The sequence below is a fragment of the Manis pentadactyla genome, chromosome 11 (genome assembly GCF_030020395.1).
Source record: "Manis pentadactyla isolate mManPen7 chromosome 11, mManPen7.hap1, whole genome shotgun sequence".
Taxonomy (NCBI): Eukaryota; Metazoa; Chordata; class Mammalia; order Pholidota; family Manidae; genus Manis; species Manis pentadactyla.
In genome coordinates, this window is record NC_080029.1 from 23,131,141 (window position 1) to 23,153,953 (window position 22,813).

The following is a 22,813-nucleotide window of genomic DNA, read 5'->3' on the forward strand; positions in this document are numbered from 1 at the left end:
CTACTGGGTCTGCTTGCTGCCCTCACCAGTCTTTGCTGTGTAAAACTTATGGTGAGAGATTGAGAGGAACTGAGAGCTGGCAGACAAGATGAAGCCCTTTTGCAATGACTGCTCCGGGAACTCCACCTAGGCAGGTCTGTTCTAGAAGGATGCTCACCTCAGGGTCAGACTCGCTGAGCATTTTCTCTTCCTTCAAATAAACTAACTTGGGAGTAAAAAGGGTTTATTCCAATGACAGTGTTACTGCTGCTCAAAACACTTCAGGAATTCTTAGAAATTGCCTTCAGCACCAATTCATAAAACACAAACTCCCAACCTCTCTCTGTCTCTCTCTGTCTCTCTCTGTCTCTCTCTCTCTCTCTCTCTCTCTCTCTCTCTCTCTCATACACACACACACACACACAAATATACAAACACACACACACACACATTAATTTTAGAGCTTATACTTGTTTTTGAGCAATTTATTAGCTTACAGCTCATCAGAAGCAGCACCAAAGAACTTCTGGTTGTTTGCACAATTAACGCCCACACTTCAAGACTGGAGCTTTGCCCACATTTAACCCACACCTTCAGGCAGATCTGTGTCCTCATCCCCAGGCTCACTCCTTCCTTTTTCCTCCCTGCCCCTGGGGTTTACCCTGTTTTCATCTCAGCTTCATGTCTTCCATGACTTTATATTCCCCCGTTGGGTTTTTCTTCTCCCAGGTGAACCACAGAGTCAATAAAATTTCCCCTCCTGCCCAACCCTTTACACTTCTGTTAGTAGTCCTTAAATTCTCTTCTTTTTGAGTAATATTCTTTAGTACAAGGAAACAAACTGCATTCAATAAACAAATCCACATTTTACAGATTGTAAAAGTCATATGAAAGTATCCTAGGAGGTATTTACGGCTTTATTTTCATGGTGTATCTATGTAAGTGTCCAACAAAAGACAGGTTTTGTAATCAAGTCTTTTGATCTACTTGGATTCCTTTCTTCCCGAGGGTGGTAAGGACACATCGCTTTGCTCCACCCACTCTGGCCTCAGTTTTTGTCACACTCTCTGTACATTGACACAAGGAAGTTTAAAGCCTAAAGCAGGGTCATCAAAGCATAACCTGCAGCCTGTTTTTACAAATAATTTTTTACTGAAATACACACACAGTCACACACAGTTTTTATCTGTGCTTAGACACCAGAGATAATGTACTAGGGAATTAAAAATGGCTTGAAATTACTCGACAGTGAAGGGATCACATGCTCAAAAGGGCCCTGCACATGTTGGGTTCATTCCAAACGGATCTGTTTTCTACACATCACAGGGTCTCTTATTCTCTTCTCTAGAAAGATCTGATGACGTCATTTCCTAACTCAGGCTCTGAAGAATAATCTGTGGGACTTTCTAGAATGTTTAAGCAATAACAGCATCACAGGAATAAATCTGTAGTATCCAAAGGGGCTCTTTCATTTTGATGTAAAGTTTCTTGTATTTTTTGCTTTTAAAATGTTAAAGTGGTATGTTATGGTTCCTCTGAGAAGTTTCATTTTATCCATTTTATAAAAACAGTGCCAGTTTCATGTTAGCTGTCAGAAAATAAGAGACCATCTCCCTTAAAAGTGGAGATGCCCTATAAAACATGGATGGGGAGAAATGGGTAAACTGGTAGGATATCATGTGACTCAGAAAAGATGCTCATGGCTGCGCCAAATCATATTTTTCTTAGTAAGTCATACTGAACAAATAAGGAAGATAAATCACTGTGAAAATGCAAGTGAGCTGGTAATAATAGCCTAGTTATAGCTGCCATGAAATAGACATTAAGTTATATGCAGCATAAATCTCCCCGAGTTCTGTAAATTATGGTGGTTCTTCAAGGCCAAATAAAGATAAACTATACAAACTATGGATGCCTTTCTCGGTACTCCATGGCATGGATTTTTTAAATGCTTAAGCTCAGTCTTTCTAGTACCTGCTGTTCCCAAAGCACTTAGGAAAGCACTGAAGGGTCACACGTCTATTCGAGATCCTCTTCCACATTTGGAGAGGATCACATCTACCCAGTCCTTCCCTGCCCTCCTAGTGGAGTCCCACCCGTCTCTGGCTTACCCAGAAGCCTTATACTTCAAGTTGATGGTGTTTCCAAGGCATGTGCGGAGAGCAGGTGCTGGGGGTGGAGGCCCTGCTTAGAGGGCTGGACTTGCTGCCCTGGTTCCAGCCCTTCCACTCTGGAGACCAGCAACGAAATCTCACTCTTCTGTCCTCAGTAGACCAGCACATTAGCAAAACTCAAGATTCAAAGATTCCCAGTAAATGTTCCTTTTCCTCCTTTTTGGAGGTTGGTAGCAATCCCCGGTTGATCTTTCCTCCTAACGGCATTTCCCCCCCTGCTACTTAAATGGAATTCTTATTGCTCCAAATTAAATCCATTCTTTCTGGCCTTGTCACTACTAACTAATGAGAACAATTCCTCTCTTTGCTCTTGGTGGCTGCATTTGGGGTACTTATGGATGAGAATCATATCCTTCTTTAGCCTACTTTCTTAACTGCAGACTGCACAGGTGATAAAATGGGTTAATTGTTGCTATAAAAATATTTTCTATCCTCATAATGAAGTAATTTTTTCCTCCAAATCATTTTAATTTCTTAGAGTTGCTCTGTGTTCTTAATGATCTGCGGTGACTGGGGGAGCAGGCCTACTGGGTTTCTAGATACAAGCGAGATGCTAGATATGCAACGCCCGTGAACACATCAGTACAACAACGGTGCCGTTTCCTTCTTGCCCCACTCACTGTGGCCTCATTTTTTATCAAGTGTTCTTTCTTCGTCCAACAAGGAACTCTGCAGCCTAGGGCAGGGGCCACCAAAGTATAGCCTGAACCTAATTCTATACATAAACCTTTACTGGAATACAATCACACACATTTTTTATAAAAAACATATCGTTGTATTGCTTTCACATTCCAGCGGCGGAGTTGAGTAGCTTTGACAGAAGCCATATGATCCAAATCCCAAAATATTTGCTCTCTGGCCCTTTAGAGAAAAACCTTGCTGACCTCCAGCCTAGAGGGTCATGAACATTCAAGTTGGCTTTACTATTCCACCAGGTAAAGAGAACCAGACCAGGTGAATCTATTTACACCCTGGCAATCTGCTAAATGTTTCAGGACAGGCCAAGCCACACAGTTGGCAAGGAACCTAGAACAGAAAAGTGTTTGGTGTTTTCTCCCTGAGGCACCCTACAGGCATCATGGTTCACATCTGAAGGGAAGAATGAGGCTTACCACACAGATCCCCCCTTGGATGTGGCAAATTTTATAAACATATGTCTCTTTGCTGTGTCTCTCTAGAAGGTTCTGCATCTAGCTGGCTCACCAACTCAGATCACCAAGAAGACAAGAGAACCCAGGCCGAGGCCCGGTACTCACTATGTGCAGCTGGAGGAAGTCACCGAGGCCCGGAGCACTGTCGATGCGCACCAGGATGCCGTCCTTCACAGTGGTGCTGAAGCCCACAGCGAGGCGGTCCGAGCGCGTGCTGGGCCTGTCATTGGCCGGCCAGGTGTAGAGGATGAGACCGCCGCTTTTCCCGAAGATGTACGTAGCGCCAGCTGCGAAAGCAAGGAGAGGAGACGTCAGGGGGCTGTACTGCACGTTGCCAGCTGCAGGCACACTGTTGAGACCCCACAGACAGCTGCAGAGAGGAAACGGCCCCCAAGTGCCAGAATTGGGTTACTGCGAGAGACAGCATCAAAGCCTTAGAAGGTGGCTGTCACCCCAAATTAAAGATGCAGGTAAAATGAATTAAAAACAAAGCAGAGAGACATTCCTAACATCTTCTGTTCCTGCTGCACAATGGCAGAGGGCAAACCGCATGCTGGGTCGGAGAGCTTTGGTATATTGTGACAAACAACTTTTCTGCCTTCAACAGCAGGATACGTTTTTCCATCTCAGCTAGGACAGGCCCAGACAGAAAGCTAATCCCCCGGTCTCTTAGCCGTCACGCTGTTCCGGCCAGGGGAGCTGGAAGCAGTTCCAGGATGCTTCACAGAACTGACGGGAACCTACAAGTCAAAGCCCTCATTCCTTTCACGCCTGCACTTTCCTCCACCACCACCCCTCACCCCATCCCCCCACCCTGGAAAAGAAAGCACTAGACTGAGAAAATCAAGTTACAGGACTAAAAGTATTCGCCTAGTTCACTATTATGTTGCTGTTAAAAAGGTGATAAAAATTAAACTCCAGGGGACTTTTAAAAATTAACTTCATTTCTTTTCCTTAGCAGTGGTGTTTATCTGGCATTATGTAAGTTTCCATCTCCTTTTCCAAACTAAATCTCAAAAACAAGATATAGGAGACATAGAAAAAAAGGCTCGGTATAATGAATTTTGAACATGACAAGTGGTATCATCAGTCATAATTAGTGGGCTTATTAGTGTTTTCACTATTTATTTGTGTTTTTCCTATTATTATTTCAAACCCAGGGGTTAGTAAGAATATATTCATTTAAAAACACTTAGAAAACAAGCAGGATGAAAGATGAAAAATAAAGACAGTATTTCTATCTCATCAACTGAAAAAGCCTATTTTTAAAAACAAGTTTTAAGACCTGCATTTGGGGAAAAGCACTTAGATTTGGTAGCCAGAATAGACTATACCATGGTAGTTTCTCTGGTTCTGTGTATGCTACTCACAGTGACTTCTGTATGTTACTCTTCTCTTATCAAAGAACATTTGGCACCAGATTATCTTGTATTTCCCACTGAATGTGCCCAATCCTTGAAATTATTTCAAAGCACATTAGACAAGCATTCAGGTAGCTTTAGCATTTACTAAAAATCTCAAGCACTGGTCCACATTTAGTTTGCAAAGGATATTGGGCTGAATTATGCTGTCTGAAGAAGAAATGAGTTATGAGGCTTGTTTAGAAATAATGAACTGCTATGAGGCTAAAATTAGGAGTATATGTCATATGTCATCCTTTTTTTAAGTACTAAACCACATTATATTCTGAGGCATACAGAATCTAATTTTCCTCTTTGAAAGGTCACTATCCTAGTTGCTCCAATACACTCAGTTTATATATTACATGTGACATAACATTGTTTTCCTTTTATGAATTTCTCAATCCTTAGGGGATGGTGTCTGGAAAGCCTTCTACAGTTGTCTGGAGGATTTGAGATTGTGGTATGGAAAGCATAAGATTAAATCTATATGCAAAACAATGTTTGTCTTCACTATCCACAAACACCCTCAAAGCTTCTTAAAATTAGAAATATGGATATAATGAGCTACCCTTGATATTTCTCCATCTGTGGAGAATTTAAATAATGCCCTTTCTGTAGATTACAAATATCATCACCACTCCCTTTATTATTTATTTAGAAAACTGAAGGCTATTCAGTGATTCATGTATAGAATCACCAAAATGCAAACCACACTATGGCATTTTGTGGTAATTTATAAGATCTTATCCTATTTTATAGTGAATACACAGCAGATTCTGCTACCGAGGTAAATCCATACTCTATCAGGAAATAATTTTTCACTGCAAAAAGAGTAAGTCAAAAACTGTTAAGAGCCACAAATATGTATTTGTTTTACAGCTTGCAAAGCCTTTTCGAATTCATTAGCTGGATCTTGACAACAATTCTGCAGGATAGTTCACTTGTTAACACTGTTTTGGAAACAGAGACCTAAGCAAGTGGTATCTTCTTTAAGTCTTCAGCTTAACCATCCTGCTTCTCAAAGCCTGTCTTCACTATATATCAATCATAGCTAAATATAGTTCTACAATAAATTATACCCGTAATGACAAGTTGACTGTACTTCATTCTTTTCACATCTCCTCTTAAGACCAAAGTGAAATGAAAACAAATCCATAGCCCCCAAATCTGGCATGTTTTCAAAACCTAGTCTGGCTTTCTCACCCAACAGGTAACTCTACAAACCTGCTACTCTGTTAATATTTTTTACCCACTGTCCTGTTCAGTAATTCTCAATATAAAGACATAAAGAATAAGAGTATTTTAAAAGATAAATATACAACTTACATATAGTGGTTGGGAGGTCACCATGCCTTCAGTGTTTTTTTTAAATTTTATTTTGATATCGTTAATGTTCAATTACTTGAACAATATTATGGTTACTAGACTGCCCCTATTATCAAGTCTCTCCCACATGCCCCATTACAGTCACTGACCATCCACATAGTAAGATGCTATTGAATCATTACTTGTCTTCTCTGTATATACTGCCTTTCCAGTGTCCCCCCCCCTACATTATGTGTGCTAATCGTAGTGTCCCTTTTTCCCCCTTATCCCTCCCTTCCCACCCATCCTCCACAGTCCCTTTCCCTTTGGCAACTGGTAGTCCATTCTTGGGTTCTGTGAGTCTGCTGCTGTTTTGTTCCTTCAGTTTTTGCTTTGTTGTTATACTCCACAGATGAGTGAAATCATTTGATACTTGTCTTTCTTCGCCTGGCTTATTTAACTGAGCATGTGCGAATTAAAACCACAGTGAGATATCACCTCACACCAGTTAGGATGGCCAACATCTAAAAAACAAACAACAAATATTGGCAAGGTTGTGAAAAAAGGGGAACCCTCCTACACTGCTGGTGGGAATGTAAACTAGTTCAACCATTGTGGAAAGCAGTAAGGAAGTTCCTCAAAAAACTCAAAATAGAAATACCATTTGACCCAGGAATCCCACTCCTAGGAATTTACCCTAAGAATGCAGCAGCCCAGTTTGAAAAAGACACACGCCCTCAGTTTTTAAATACACAAAGAATGAAACCTCAGTATGAAATATTAGGGTAAGTTGAGGTAGAATCTGATCGAGAATTATTTTTATTGCTTCTGTGCTGAATTTAGAATTTCACTGTGTTAGATAATTCTAACTTTGTAGGTGAAAAAGGCATGAAAGATACAAAGTCCTTAGTTAATGGCTCATTCTGCTGCATAAAAATAAATACTAAAATATGTATTCTTGATACCGAGTTTGCTAGTATTGGTGAAAAAAAAGACTCTTAATGCTCCCATAGTGTTAGAGGAAGCAAGTTAGTAGTTACAACATTCTACTCTGATAACCTGTTATGTTTTCCCTCTTCAGTTAGCTTTGTTATCTTGCATGGTTGTTAAAGATAAATACACATTTTCTGTTAATTTTAATATAAAATGCCTAAAGTCCTGTAGGGGGGAGGGCATGGAATTATTTTACTTTGCATTCTCAAATTAAAGAGTTAATTTTGTTATTTTAAAATGTGGTTTACACATCAACTTTTTGGGAACAGCCCAGGAACTGTAAGAACCATCTTTAATCCACTACAGATTTTCATTGCTAAGCCATGAAATACCACATCACATGTTTTTTCCCTCTGAGCACAGTCCTGATTGCAGGTTTCTCACTGTGTTCAATGTTGCTAGTGCTAAGATCTTGCTACATTTATTTACACTCAGAACCATGCAAATTTCCTGCTTGCTGGCAAAAAATGATCTATTGGACTGAAGAAAAAGTTGCTATGGTGGCATTTTGGCCATTTAATATTACAGGATTTGTAAGTCTGCAAGCAGCTGAGGTGGTTTTGCTGAGTTCCAACTAGCAAGTATTTCAGGAATGAAATCCCACTGCCACCATTAACCAAGATAAAGTGGATACATTTCATCTTCAAATGGTCAATTATGACATTATTTAACAAACCCTTTCTTGCAAAAGCACTGAAAAAGTAGGTTTGGCTTATTGTTTTCATCATTGGCTATTTACTGGGATGAAGCAGACGGTGATTCTGGCAGAGCTGGATGTGAGGGTACAAGTATGTGTGTTTGAGTGTGAGCTCTGTGTGTGGTGTTGAGCAGGGGGCAGCACAGGCTCATATAGATCCTGAACAAGTCCTGGGGAACAGTTTAATGCAGTTATACAACAAACTGATTAAGGAATGGCCTATGATTCCTCAAGGAGAATGAAGGATAACATTTATTCTATTTCACACATTTCTCCATACATCGTTCTTAAAGCTGCCGTGTATATTACTGCTGATTTCACTAAAATTTAATGCCATTATTGATGGAACATCAACTTTTCTTCATTTTAAAACACTTGGAAAATTATTGTTGTTGTAGTTTTGACTTATAAACTTCATGGTCCTGCCATTATGACAATGTTTCTATTTCCAATCTGATATCCAAATAGCATATTCCTCTTTTGGGAGATGGCCAACAGGAATAAAATCATGACCATATTTAAGTTTTACATTAGGAAAAAATAAGATATACACATATGCATATATATATGTATACATATATATGCATGCATGTGTTTTGTGTGTATGTGTATATAAAAATAAGGAAAGTTTAGATAGAAATACAGTAGACTACCTGGAATTAATTTAATTTTTCCATTAAATAATTATAGATAAAATGGCTCCAGAAATGCATTTAAATATAATATTGTTCATATATTTAAAAAAATGAAGAAAACTAAAAGCAAACCAGTTTTCTCTGAAATAACCTTCAATTGGCATTAAAATGTAACAAGTTTGGAAGTATCTCCTAGGGAGGTATCTCTCCTAGCCTGAGAGAGTCAAATGTAAAGAGAACTAGATAATTTACTTATGGGCAACTGAATCAGGTAGAATAAGTAATAAAATAAGTCATAATGTGTAAACCACCTGGTAGATAAACTAGGATAAGAAACAAGATGTCAAACTCTTACTCGAGTGCTTTTTGAACACTGCCTGAGAACTCAGTATAAAATCTCATGACACCAAAGTATCTCTCTTTCATCTTTTGTTATTTCAAGTTCCTTATTCCTTATTTCTATTTCATTACTCTGTCATCAACCTTATCCACATTTGTGTTATTTATTGTAAATTGGTAAATCCTTTTAGAAAGTAAATGGATTATCAACGACATTAAAATAGGTATGCCGATAGATGCATTTTTTACTATTAACTTAAAACTATCCTTTAATCGTATGTTACGATAGAGTTAATAAGACTAAAATGGAAAGACTCCAAAATGAAGACAGAAAGCTCAAGGATCTTGTAATGGTGGCCTGAAAAATACAGTTTCTCAGTTTTATTTATTTAGTTTGCTCTTTGGTTCCCCTTATACGCACCTCCAGCCGTTTTGGGAGTGTTCGTAACAGTAGGACCTTACATTTTCAGAGCATTGAATGTTTTTCATTGAGAATCTCTCACTGGACGCCTCTTCCCCCAAAACTCCCTTAAGTGTTGATAGCAAACATTTTTGCTACTGTTCTAATAAAAAAAGAAAATGGAGGCTCAAAGAGAATAAATGACATGACCTAGTGTTTAGTGATGGAGCTGAAAGTAGGACCGGATTGCTCCTGTCTTTGCTTTGCCCTTTTCCCCTGCATCAGGCTGTCCTGCTGACCCACAGGATGAAGCTTCCCTAAAGGAATCCCTGAGAACCTAGAGCTCCCCAGGGAGGAAGGGGATGGAAAAACAATAAACAACAAAATCTCTGTATTACAGAGGGAGCCACTGGGAAGTATGAGGTAAATGATACAGATTTCACAAACAGCCCTGCAATAAATTCATTGAATGGATTATTTATTATCATCTAGTTTGTCTACTGTTTATTTTTTTTTAAATAAGCACCAAAACCAATTAAAAATAGTCTTAAAGCAAAACTGAAGGGACTGGACCTTAAGAGAGAAATTTCATTTATTTTTAAAGAACATCCTTTTTCTTGGCAAAGAAGTGATCAGATTTACTGCTCAGCTAACTGAGAAACTGACGACATTGCCTAAGAGTCAAGTGTATCACCAGGTAGAGTGAAGCCCCATTTTTTAAACGATGCTCAGGCAAGGTGAGAACTCCCTGCACATGAGACAATGTCTTCCTCCTTCTTGATGGAAGAATGATTAAAACCAAAGGGCATTAAGCCAGAAAACACAGAGACAACATTGCAGTAATCTGGAAGAAAGATTTCAATTCAAAGACTTCCCAGCAGAACCAATATTGGTTCAGTTTAGTATAAATTCTGCTTGGTAATATTGGAGCTCAAACTTGTAGACAGAGAGAAGCCCTTACATATTGTATCTAATGCTAAAGTTTCCATTGGAGTTGGTGGGAGAAAAATAGAGAACCAAAAATGTCTGCCTGTTAACCCAATTTTTTACATGAATAAAAAAGTCTGCCATTATTTAATTATGGTGGTAAAAATAATCAAAAAGCCATTTTTCATGGATAACTCTATGTTACGTATGATTCCTGTTCTTGCAAAAATGATTCTTTGGCTCTTTGCTGGGAATGTTATCATGGATTTTTCCAGGGAGTCTGAAGAGGAAGCAAATAATTGTGCTGTTTCCAAATCTGGTACCAACAACTGAGATGGCTTGCTGCTGTGACTCTTTATATATACCTGTACCGGCCCAAAGTTTGAGTAAAATAAAGTTACACATAGTTTCTGGGCACATTCACAAGTGCTAAAAATACACTGTGACCCTTTCTGAATCTTTGAGGTAATGACATTTTCAGAAACATGTTACATCAGAAAAACATTTTTAAAAGCTATTTTTACTCATCAGATTACAAGATTCTTCCCCTAGAAAAAGGAAGTTGATTCGTGATCGAGTATACAATGCTTTCCACATTGAGACTGATCTAAAGATAAAGCTTCTAGGGCACACTTAAATTCCCTCTTGTTTAGAAGAATTTTCATTAGCTTATTGTTTTTCCTTTGGAAAATTATTTCTTTTATAAACCTTTGCTGGTACTAAGCAATACTACAATACTAATGTTAATACTAATATTAATACTCATACTAGCTATATGTAGGCATCATTTATTGTATAATTTAGTATACAGTATATATTTCAAATTCCTATACCTTTCACTTTAGATGTTGTTACTGTATTAGTTTATTAAGGCTACTCTACATAGACTGGTTGGCTTTAACAACAGAAATTATTTCCTCACAATTCTTGAGGCTAGATCTGAGATTAAAATGTCAGCAGAGTTCATTTCTTTTAAGGCCATTCTCTTTGGCTTGTAAATGGCTATCTTCTCCTTGGGGCATCACCTGGCCTACCCTCTTTACCCATCTCTGTCCTAATTTACTCTTCTAATAAAGATACCAGTCATTTAGGTTGGGGCCCACCCTAGTGAATTCATTTCAATTATCTCTTTAGAAACCCTATCTCCAATTACAGTTAGATTTAGAGATACTGGGGGTAATGACTTTAGTATATCAATTTTAGGGAGGCACAGTTCAATTCATAACAGTCACTATGCCAGTTTTAAAGAGGAAAGAAGCTGTATGGTGAGGTAAAATAGCTTGTGCAAGATCTAGTGGAATCAGGAACTCAATCCAGATCTAACTCAACAATCTGCATTCTTAAATTCATTATGCCAAAGCATATCCCTAATATGCTTACCTTTTTCCTTTATCTGTGTACCTGTGTTGGGTTGGATGATGATGGGGAGAAGAAAGTCACTGTCTTCCAACATGTGGCCAAAACAAAAAACAGCAAACAAGATGGAAACTCAATTCCTCATAAAGGGAAAAGGAGTATTTGAGATAATCATTTTATCTTATTTAAATGACAGTGGTTTAATATGAGGTTGCTCTCTGTTAAGTGTATAAAGCAAGGTCAGGCTGCTCTTGATTAATTGCATCACACTCATAAAACTGAATTCCTGAAGGGTGGACTCTATATGTGGGTTACGTCAGAGATTATCTTGCAGTCAATTCAATTTAATTTTCATAACCAAAGTAGATTCTTATATAGCAAAACAAAATAAGTCCTAGGAAATTGCACAGCATTCAGGTTTAAGAAAATAAATATGAAGTTTCATTGTCAAACAAAATGAAAATTCAGAACCCTCTGTACCATGAGCTCCTGGAGGACATGAGGGCTATTATTTATCTCTCTATCAACACTGTGAATGCTCAGGAAATAAATGCTGTTGAATTAATCAATAAAACTTGGCTCACCATACTTTCACATCTTCACACTGTCATTCAGTCATCTGCCCATTAATCCATCTCAGCTTTCTGTCATTTCATCTCAATGTGGAACTATTGCATAAATACTCATCAACTAGGGTTTACAACATTTCCTACAATGGAGTAGAGCATAGCTCCCAATTTATAAAAGAAATCTAACCACAAAGACATTTGAATAATTTTTCTTTGGTGAATTTTTGGCAGGCTCAGATAAGAAAAATCACACCCACTTTTAGTCAAATTGTTTTATGCTATCCCTCAGTTCTTAAATCACATTACAAACTGTTTTTAGTAAAACATATATATATGTATATAAAGACATCTTAGATTTAATCTAATAAGAATATATAGTAGAAAAGCAATTGTGACATATTTAAGAATAACAATGACATCATTCTATTTTGCATAGCATTAATAGTACAAAAACCATATATACATTTGTCCTTAGGCAAAATACAAATAAAGGAAAAGAAAAAGAATAATTTTATAGTTACTCATCAGACTTTTCTGTATTAAATTCCTTCCTTCTGATGACATCCCATGGGACATAAAATAAAAGGGAGGGAGGTTTGGAGCACATTCATCTGCCTCCTTTTCCTCTTTTTATTGCACGGCTTTGAAATACCTTCTCTAATAAGAGCAATCAAGGGATTTCTAAGTACTGAATATTTTCCGAAAGAGAAATGCAGATGAAGAGTAGTTGCTTATTTCTAGTGCTTTGATTTAAATGCCTGAATTATAAGGACTTCACATTTTCAAGGTGCCAGGGACTATGAACAGATGACTTTGGTGTATTTTGTGGCTCTAATTCATAAAACATGATTTTCTGGAAAAGATGGCTAGTATTTTTAAGGGTAATGACTCTTGCTTCAATGAGATATATATTTCTTAATCATAAAACCCATTTCAGAACTAGACAAAAGGAAGAAACTTCAAGAATTATGGTCCATTCTCCTATTCTATAACAATCACTAATCTTCACTGCGCCCAGTGTCCTTACGCTTAAGCAGGTAATAACACCTCTCCTACTATCTTAAAGAGTTGGAATAAGGATCAAAAGAGCTATCATGTACACTACATAGAACTCTAGAAATAGTTTAGTGTTTCCATTTTATAATGATCACCTCAAAGTGAATGGACTCCACAAAGTTTTGATATCTATAGAAGAATTTCATTATTATATATGCTCAGCACATCTTCCCTCTTTATTTTGAAACATCAAGCCCCTTCAAATGAAAATCACTATTTTCTATCATACTAATCATGGGGTTTGAAATAAAACTATTGTGCCATTGACAGAGTTTGCCCTTTACATACAGCTGATTGGCTAAGGTGTGCTAAGTTAAATCAAGCTGGACCAATCAGAGCAATTCATGTAACTTTTCTGTAACCTAGATCCAGAGAAACACTCCCTCAGTCCCTCTCTGATGATAAAGTTAAGCCATAAAAGGCACACAGCTGCCTTGGCCACACTTCCCACCATGGGGAAGAAGTTGCAAGAAAATAAACCTTGATCCAAAGAGTGACGTGAAACTGTTGAGTCAAGAATTGGACACAAAGAGAAAATCTTATCATTTTTTGAGTGCATTGTCCATTTTGTGAATTTTCACCTTTGTCATTCTCACATAACATTCTCAATAACTGACTTGTTTAGTCTAAGCTAATTCACATTTTGTTTCTTTCACAACTAGAAGAGTGCTGAATAGTGAAAAGAACCCTTTGTAACTCCTGATAATGACAGTGCCTGAAACACAAGGAGCACCGGAAGTGCTTGTTAAATGAGTTGGCAAAGAATGATCAAGATGATCAAGTGATAAGCTACCCGGGAATTTAACCTAAGAAAAGGAGCAAGTCAGTAACTCCTATACATTTCAAACTGAAGCACTTGTAAAACTGATCACATTCTTGTTGACAAAGCAACCCTTAATGATTTCCATAATTAGGTTATATAACAATGCTATGTATATATATCTTCAAACACCAATGATTAGAATATTAATGAAAGGAGACTGTTTTATATCACATTCTATAAACTATCTATAAAGCTTTACTTAGAAGAAAATGCCTTAGTAAAAAAGGAAATGAACTGAACTTTCAACTTAAGGCACTATACGAAAGTAAATTGAAATCTGTAAATTAGTATGTGGTGATTAATAAAAGCTGAAGTTTCTCCAACATATTTTAAAAATAATAAAAAAATAAAAAAACTCAAAGCTTGTATTTTAAAATGTCAAAGAAGTATACATTTCCCTGAAAAAAATCAGAAATAAAAAAGCTAAGACGGGAAAAAAACAGAATAGTAGAAAAATTATGAGGGATATAACCATAGATACAAAAAATATTGAAAGTGTAAAGGATATTTTGTACAACTTTAGAGAAATGTATTTGAAAGCCAGAAGACACAGATCATTTATAGGAAAATTATAAGTTGCCAAGGGTTTTCACAAAAAAGTAGAAACACCCAATAGACTGATGACCACAGAAACCACTGGAAAGGTGATTCAAGTTCTAATATTTAAAAGATACAGGCCTAGATGACTTTATAGATAAATTTTATCTAACTTTTAAGGAAAAAAAAATTCCTAATCTATTCAAATTATACCAGACCACAGGCAAGGTTAAAAATCTCCCCCAATTCACTTATAAATCCAACATAATCTTAATACGAATAGCCAATAAGCACACAAAATAAAAACAAAACACTTTAAACTAATTTCACTTATGAATACTGGTTAAAGATGTTTTGGAATAAACTTCAATGGTACATTAAAAGAAGAATACACCATTCCAGGAATAAGAGAAATAGTGCATTTCAAAATAAAGGTATCTATTAGCTAAATTCATTACATCGCCGAATTAAAGTAGAATTAGAATATAATTTTATCCAGGATTTTAAAATGTACTTGCAAAAAATTTACCAGCCATTTCTTCTAAAACTCTAATTAAAATAGGAATTGATAAAAGTGTTCTAAATATAATAATTAAAACAAACTGTAGCCTCATACTAAATAGTAAAATTACATAGCCTTTGCCATTAAAATCAGGATAGAGCTATTAATAATTGCAGTATTATTCAACATTGTTTTACAAGTTCTTACTAAAACAATGAAGTAATGAAATGAAATGAGCTGTAAAATATTGGAGCGTGACAGTAATTGTTTAAAAGATATGATTGAATACATATATATACTAAATAACTCATCTAAAAACTTAGAATTAATCAGAACAATTGATAGGTTGGTCCAGTATGAAATAAATCCATAAATAAATCCATAAATCCATCCTTGCATAGATAGTCAAATGATTTTTCCACCAGGGGCCCAAGACCATTCAATGGAGAAACAACATTCTTTCTAACAAATGATGCTAGGAAAATTAAATATCCATGTGCATAAAAATGAAGTTGGAGTCTTACTTTATACTGTATGCAAAAATTAATTCAAAACGGATCAAAGACTTAACTATAAGAGCTAAAACTATAAAATTCTTAGAAGAAAAGTAGGGAAAAAGCTTCATGTTACTGAATTTAGGAATTATTTTTTGGCTATGACACCAAAAGACCAGGTAATGAAGAAAAAACAGATAAACTGGACTTCGAAATTTAAAAATTTGTGCACTAAAGGACACTATCAACAGACTGAAGAGATAAATCACAGAATGGGAAACAAATATTTACAAATCACATATCTGATATGGAATATTAATTTAGGTATTTTTGGGGAGAGGAAAAAATAATGTTGGTAGAGTGCTGGTTGCATACAATGTGAATGTACTTAGTGCCACTGAATCACACACTTAAATAAAATGATAATTTTTTCATTATGTGTATTTTACTACAATAAAAAAAAATCAATAGCTTGTTTTAATGATATTAATTACCAGATTGCAATGTAAGAGAGAATAGTAAGTATAACAAAACACATGACAAAAATCTGTAAAATATTCTCAAATAATGCAGCAAAAAAGCTATGTAAAGAAAAGTGTGTAAAAGAAACTATGATTTTTAGAGGACATAAAACATGTCCACATATATGGAGATACACATGATGTTAATAGGGAAAATATGAATATATGAATAAGCATGTTAATCTTTAAGGCACTTCTAAAGAGAATTTCAGTTTCTTCAGAAGTTCATAAAGAAAAATAAGTGTGTAAAATTTTCCAAGAAAACTTTAAAAGGAAGAATAAAGAAAGGAGACTTACTTGAGTAGACTTTAAAATTTGCTAAAAAATGATTATAGTCAAAATAATATATTCTTAGAAGAAAGCTGAGTGCTCTATCAGCAGAAATGAAATGCGATACTGTAAATGTCAAAAAGATCTTGTTGAGTGCCTTTTATATACTGCAAAGAACATTGCATATATAATCCAATATGATAAATGTGACAGTAGAGATATGTTCAAAATGAGATATGAACCCATAGGAGAGGGTCACCAGCTTTAATGGACTTGTGCTACATAATGATTATGGAGAGAGAGATGGAGAGGAAGAGCGAGGGAGAAATGATCACATCTATGTGTGTGGTTCACATCTATCACACCTCACATAGTTAGAGCTATTTGCCTTTCTCCTTGGTCTCAATTTATAAGAAAACATAGTTTGCATTTGGTTATAATCATAATGCTGACATAATTATGCATCATTTTTCTATTGTAGTATTTGAACCTCTCTCTACATTATTATTTCTGTCATTTTAAGTGGTTGCATAACATTCCATGAAATGATGGGCTCTCATTTAACACCCTCTCCTGTTGAATCCTCAGGTTGTTTTGTCTGTGGGTATAACTTAGAGTCAGGGAAGGGGACTCTGCTTAATATACAGAACATTTTCATTTCTCTGAATAAACTCAATCTCCATGAATATCAGGACAAATGGTTTTGCTCTTCTATAGTCCAGAGTCCCCAAGAACAAAATGGATCAGAGTCAAATCCTGGTTGTCAAAGCTATTTTTCATTATTCATTCAACAAAACCTTATCTCTCACCTCTTACCAATGGAAAAATGCACCACTGCATTATGCTGTAATATTTTGGTAATTAGTTTACAGTTTAGTTTTGGAAATGAATTTCTTCTGTATACATATGCTTCTAATTTTCTTCATATTTTATCCTCTTCTAAGCTTCAGTATATAGCTTTTATTTTTCTTCCTTTAGTATTTTTAGCAAAACAATAGCCCTTTGCTACTACTTGGTGATTTCTCATCTCTCCTGCCTAATCAAATATATTTCAAACACACCTGCCATCTGTTTCTCTGTTCCCCTTAGCATGACCCCATCCTTGAAAAATGTGCCTATTGCCCAGGTCTTGATGATAAAAACAATTTTCTTATTTATTCATCACCCTGGACCTTGTGGGAGGTGACTGCATTATCTCTACTTTCAAAAACTCTCTAGTCATCAAGCCCTGGAGTGAGTGAGATAGTTTCTACAAATGGCCTTGGCCTTATGCTTTTATGCACGAAGCCATGAAGAAAGACTATAAAAACTAATTTCCCAGGCCCTCTCCTTAGTTCTAATGTGATAACTTTAGCCTTGATTCAACAGTACAGATATGACATTCTGCAAATAAACAGCAGTCACTTCCATCAAAGCTTGAAGATTTGTTATGATGGATATATTCAGACACACCAGTCTCTTTTTAGAAAATGCAATTTTATGGAAAAATACAAGATAATTGGTCTTTAGCTCTTGCCATAAACTTAGATAGCACCTGCCATATTTAAATTAATACAGTGCTTCTTCCTGTTAGATTAGGCCTTATGATTAAGTCAGTTGTGAGAAAAGATTCAGACATTGCCCATATGCACTCAGGTTTTGATGTGGGTATTTTTTTGAACGATGGATACTTGTCCATCTACTAAGTAAAGGAAATTGAAAGTTCTTCATTCAGCCGTATATCCTGTCTGTCCTTATCTCTCAGCCTCGGCTTTTGCCTCACATCGTGTCACGTAAGTGGTAGGTTCTACTGAGCACAGGGAGATTCTCCAAAGCAGTGACGACCTCATATTTGAAGCCTCCGTGTGAACACTGGGTCTGCTTCCCAGAGATCACATGCACGTCACACTCGAGGATTTATTGCCTTTCCCAATGCCCCATGACCTCAGACTCTAGCTGCCACAGTGCAGATCAAGAAACTCAGGGAAGAGCTTTGCTCCTTTTAATCTCTCTTTAAACCAGCAGCAAGAACAAATCCGACTCACAAGGCCAGAGCAGCGGAATGTAAAGTGTCCAGGCTGGCATTTCAGTTGGTCCTCCCAGTTCCAGAGATAACAAAGAGGTGAAAAGGTTCCTTCCAGGGGACAAATTAAAGCTCAAAGGGTCTACAGTCATTGAAGTAATTGGTAACCTAGAGGCACAGCTGGTATGACTTCTTCAGAAAGGGGGGGACACATTTTCTTTGAAGCAGGTCTGCCTGCTGGTCACAACCAGTGATGACCCAATGTCCCTATTTACACATTCAACTCCATTCCTTAACATGTGCCCAAAGTTTTACTTTAAAGTGAACATGCTTCCTAAAGTTGTAAACTTTGGGGAGAAGCCTATAAACAACACAGGCACAAAGACATCTGTGCTTACTAAGTAGAAATCAACATCAAAGACCACACCATTATTTTTAAAACAATCTGTATTTCACAAAGATGACAATACAGACCCAGCACCCATGTTATGCTGGAGCTTACTGCCCTGCAGGGGTGAGGGACATGCTTGCATGGACATGATCAGACTATGAGTTCCTTACAGGTGATGGTGATGTTCTATGATTCTTTGGGTCCCCATAATGGCTGACTCCCATGTCAGACACCAAATTATGTGGTATAAGAGCTGGAAGGAGAATTGGAGAGCTACCATTTGATGTCCTCATTTATAGATGTAAATACTGAGGCCCAAAGAGGTAACAGAATTTGTCCAAGATCACAGTTGATTAGTGGCAGAGTTGAATTAGAACTCCTCTCTGCTAACTCTAGTCCAGTGCCCTTCCCATATTCTTTCTGCTGCCTCTACAACAGGTGCTTAAGAAAATCTTGCTTATGGATTCATTTTAATTCAACCATTTACACTCCATCACTTAAGGATACTGTTTGGGTAGTGAGAATCATTATGGAGCAGGCTTGTGTGTGTGTGTGTGTATGAGAGAGAGAGAGAGAGAGAGAGAGAGAGGGAGAGAGAGAGAGAATGTATATATGTGTATGTGTGACAAGAAATGAGTGCAGGGGAGAAAAACAGAAAGATTCCCTAATCACGTATGTTCTGCTCTGTTACATCAGTATTACTCTGCATGGATGTGCTTTATTGGGCCCATGATGACCTGAATCTTTATATTTGAGTACATAAAGTAACAAATCATATATAAAGGGAGTCCTGTTCTGATTCAATAGTCTTAGTCCTCAAGGAAGTGAAGGCAAAGTGGAGGGTAGCTATCTGAAAAAGTTACTGCTCTATCATGACAGAATCTAAGCTAATGCTGGAAATTCTCCAGTCCCTGGAGAAGGGTCTCCTTTGAGCTCTATGGCATCTTTAGCAAATCCTAAGGTATCCTTTACAGGAATAGCAAACTAAAGTGCTAGTCCACAGATCTGTTCAGTCTCAACAGGTACAAAGCTGATGAGCCACAATGCTCCTTCAATGCAATGCTGAGACCTCGCAAGGCACGGAATAAGAGGAGGTTGGAAGGGGTATGTTACAATCTGAAGGGGACCTCTTTAAAATCACTGTGCAGCAGGAACGACAAGTATAATGGCTATTTAATCATCTCCACTCTGAAGTGCCAGTTCTTTAGACTCTTATGACATTCATGAATGATGCAGGAGGCGGACGTGATGAATGCAGAGCAATTCCCTGCGACAGACACTTTCAGGGAATTTATGCCCCCTCCCCCTAGGACAAAAGGGCTCCTGGGCTCAGTTATCATTTGTTCTGGGAGAGAATTTACAGTCTGGCTAGCAACTCCTTTTACCCTACTCAATAAAGCGCTTATTTTGATATACTGACTCTGATTGTTCAAGAACAGCTGTATCCTTGGAAATTCACTTGCAGTGAGCGGTCTTGCTGGCTCACTTTCCTCCACTTCTCACACTTTGGTCATTTTCCAGGTCCTATCATCTAGGGGGCTTGGACATGGGTATTCAAATCACATGTCCTTCTGTTTGGCTGCACAACACACTAACACACATGTGCATGTATAAGTGTGTATGTGGGAATTTATGTGCGTGTGCATCTACATACATACACACACAAGTTCTCTTCAACATTTGAAAACCCAAATGCTGTTTTGGTTCACTGTGAGTCAGAGAATTCTTTAGTGTATGGCTACATGTGCTGTTAAATATATAATACAATCTTATTCTTTATCCTCTGCCCACAGATAATCTGTGTGGATAGTAAATTAGTTGGTACACTGACAAATATTTATTTAGCTCCTACTATATATTGGTACTTTTCTAGGAGCTGGAGAGACATCAGCAAATATAACAAAGTCTTGCCTTGACAGAGAGGTCCCTTTTATAATGAGAGCAGACAAAAAATAAACTAATAGATTAATAATGTAATGTCTGGGAGTTAAGTTAATAAACCATGGTCAGGGGATAGTCATGTTGGTGGGGAGGGGGGCTATTTTAAGGGAGATGGGCAGGGCAGGCACCTCTGAGGTGACAGCAACCTGGAAGCAAGAAGAAGGACCCACATGCTTTGAGGAAAGACAGCCCACAGCAGAGGAGTAAGGACAAAGGATGGACGTCAGTCCTTCGCCTGAGATGCAGCAAGGGAACCGGTATGGCTGGAATGGAGGCCCAAAGAAAAGAGCGGGAGAAAAAGTGAGCAGAGAAGTAGAAAGCAGAATACATAGGGTGTAAAGGGAAGCACCTGTGCGACGGAGGGCAGTCCTTGATTGATTCTTCTTTGGAATGACCACACAGCTTTCTAAGCAGCTCTGTTTGTAACATTTTAAGTAGGACTTTGAAAATCAGACTTAAGGAAGGTAACAGACAATGAGGCTTCAGTGTGCTGTCACATGAGGAACAACGGAATGAGCTCAGGATCCTTAACCAGAAGCCCTTGGGAAGTGGGCAGGAACCTTTCTAAGAAAGGAAGGCTATATGAAAACAGAAATGTTGGACTCTGGGAGAACAAACGCATTCATCTAAATGAATTATGTTATTTTTCTTTGTGCAAAAAAAGTCATTTTCCTTGTCAGCGCATCGCCGCTACCTCTTTGTTGAGACATCAGTAGCCATTTTGGGAAACAGGAAAATTCTATAAAGCCATATTTTCCCTACAAACACTTCAGTGCAGTTGGCAGAAACATTCTTGAGGGTTATATCCTCAAGGATATTTTTGGTCTAGAGTCCATCTTCTAGGAAAAGCTCACTAATAAAATCGTACATTTAAAAATATTCCTTCAATTACTGAAATCATAGCCACACACAGCTCCTTGCTTCTTATCGTGAAAATCCCAGAAGTGGTAGGAAGGCAGCAGGCTAAAAACGGCCCTTCCAAGAACTGTGGACAAAGCCCCTTCCTGATTATTAATCTGCCACACTGTCTGTGATTTTTTTTCTTAATGGAATTTAATTCTAAGGCAGCAATAATATCAAGGGTTAGAGTCCGTCCACAGGTAAGGAAAGCCATGCCTAAGAAGTCTTTTTTTAAAGGTCTGCAGAATGGTCTTCTTTATATTGCCTCATTTTTTAACAGAAAAAAACATACCTATACACAAGAGCTTATTATGAAGAAGCTGCCCTTAAAATATCTTAAAGCAGTGAAAGTATTTATCTAGTATTTTGGAAGAAGGAAAGAAGGAAGGCAGGGAGGCAGGGAGAGAAAGAAGACAGAAAGAGGGAAAGAAGATTAGTGAGTTCTTTATATAAATCACAAAATAATTCCTCTGCTATATTTTGCATAAAATTTACCTGAGTTAGTATTATTTTCCAGTTTCTGTATTTTTATGTGGCTAAAGAAGAACAACAAAAATACTGAAAGAGATGAATAAATAGAATGAATATGGAAACATTTAGGAAAATGAGGATCTCTAGAAAATAAAGCAAAGGAATAAATTACTGTTTGAGGAGATAAAGTGTTTTCTTGAGATAAGGCTTTCAGAAAAAGGGTGTACACTACACATGGGAATAACAGAATAAAAAGCCACAGATAGAAATAAAAGCTGGCAAAATAAGGAAGGCTTTTTCGGCCATCAGGGGTTAAATAACTTTAACAACAACAAAACTGAAATTACTGAAGGAGCCTTACAGGTCTCCAGCCAGGCTAAATTTCTACCATCCCAACCTATCATTCTTTGTCATGTAAACCCTTTGTATTTCATTCATGTTCCTTATTAATTTTTGTTTGTCTCCCCCAGTAGAATATAAGCTTAATAAAGACAGAAACTTGCCTTAATCACTTGCTAAAACCATAGAACATTGCAAGGCACATAGTAAACTTTCTTTAATAATGTTGAATCAAAAAATGGACCTTTAAGGAGGCTTGTTCTTAAAAATAGGGGTATAAATTGGATTACTAACCATCACACACTGGCCATCAGTCCAGACCACTCTACTGCTTACAGTTCTCAAATGGATTCCAATTGTCTTAGAATAAAATCAGCTTCATAAAATGGTCCCGAAGGCCCTCCATGCCTGGCTCTTGCCATACGGTCCTTCCCATCTGGCATCATACTCCCCTCCCCTTTGCTCACTGTACTCTAGACAGAGATTTCTTCTGTTCTTCCAACAGATGAATGCCACAATGGCTTTTGAGACCTTTGCATTTGCTCTTTCTTCTCCCCTCCTCCCTCATGTTTACATGGGTGACTCCTTCTCATCAGTCAAGTCTCAAATCAAGGGTAACCACCTGAGAGGTCTCTCCT

General features: G+C 37.3%; 1 protein-coding gene across 17 annotated transcripts in view; it reads right to left on the minus strand.

Moving 5' to 3' along the window:
- Window positions 1-22,813, minus strand: part of NRXN3 (neurexin 3) — a 1,462,828-nt gene that overhangs the window by 341,324 nt on the left and 1,098,691 nt on the right. For all 17 annotated transcript variants that reach the window (XR_008992434.1, XM_057488265.1, XM_057488259.1 and 14 more), the window contains one exon: window positions 3,410-3,591. Coding sequence is in view for 16 of the 17 variants with exons in the window: in XM_057488265.1 (XP_057344248.1) it covers window positions 3,410-3,591 (182 nt within the window). In the remaining variant the exon portion in view is untranslated. The remainder of the gene's footprint in view (window positions 1-3,409; window positions 3,592-22,813) is intronic.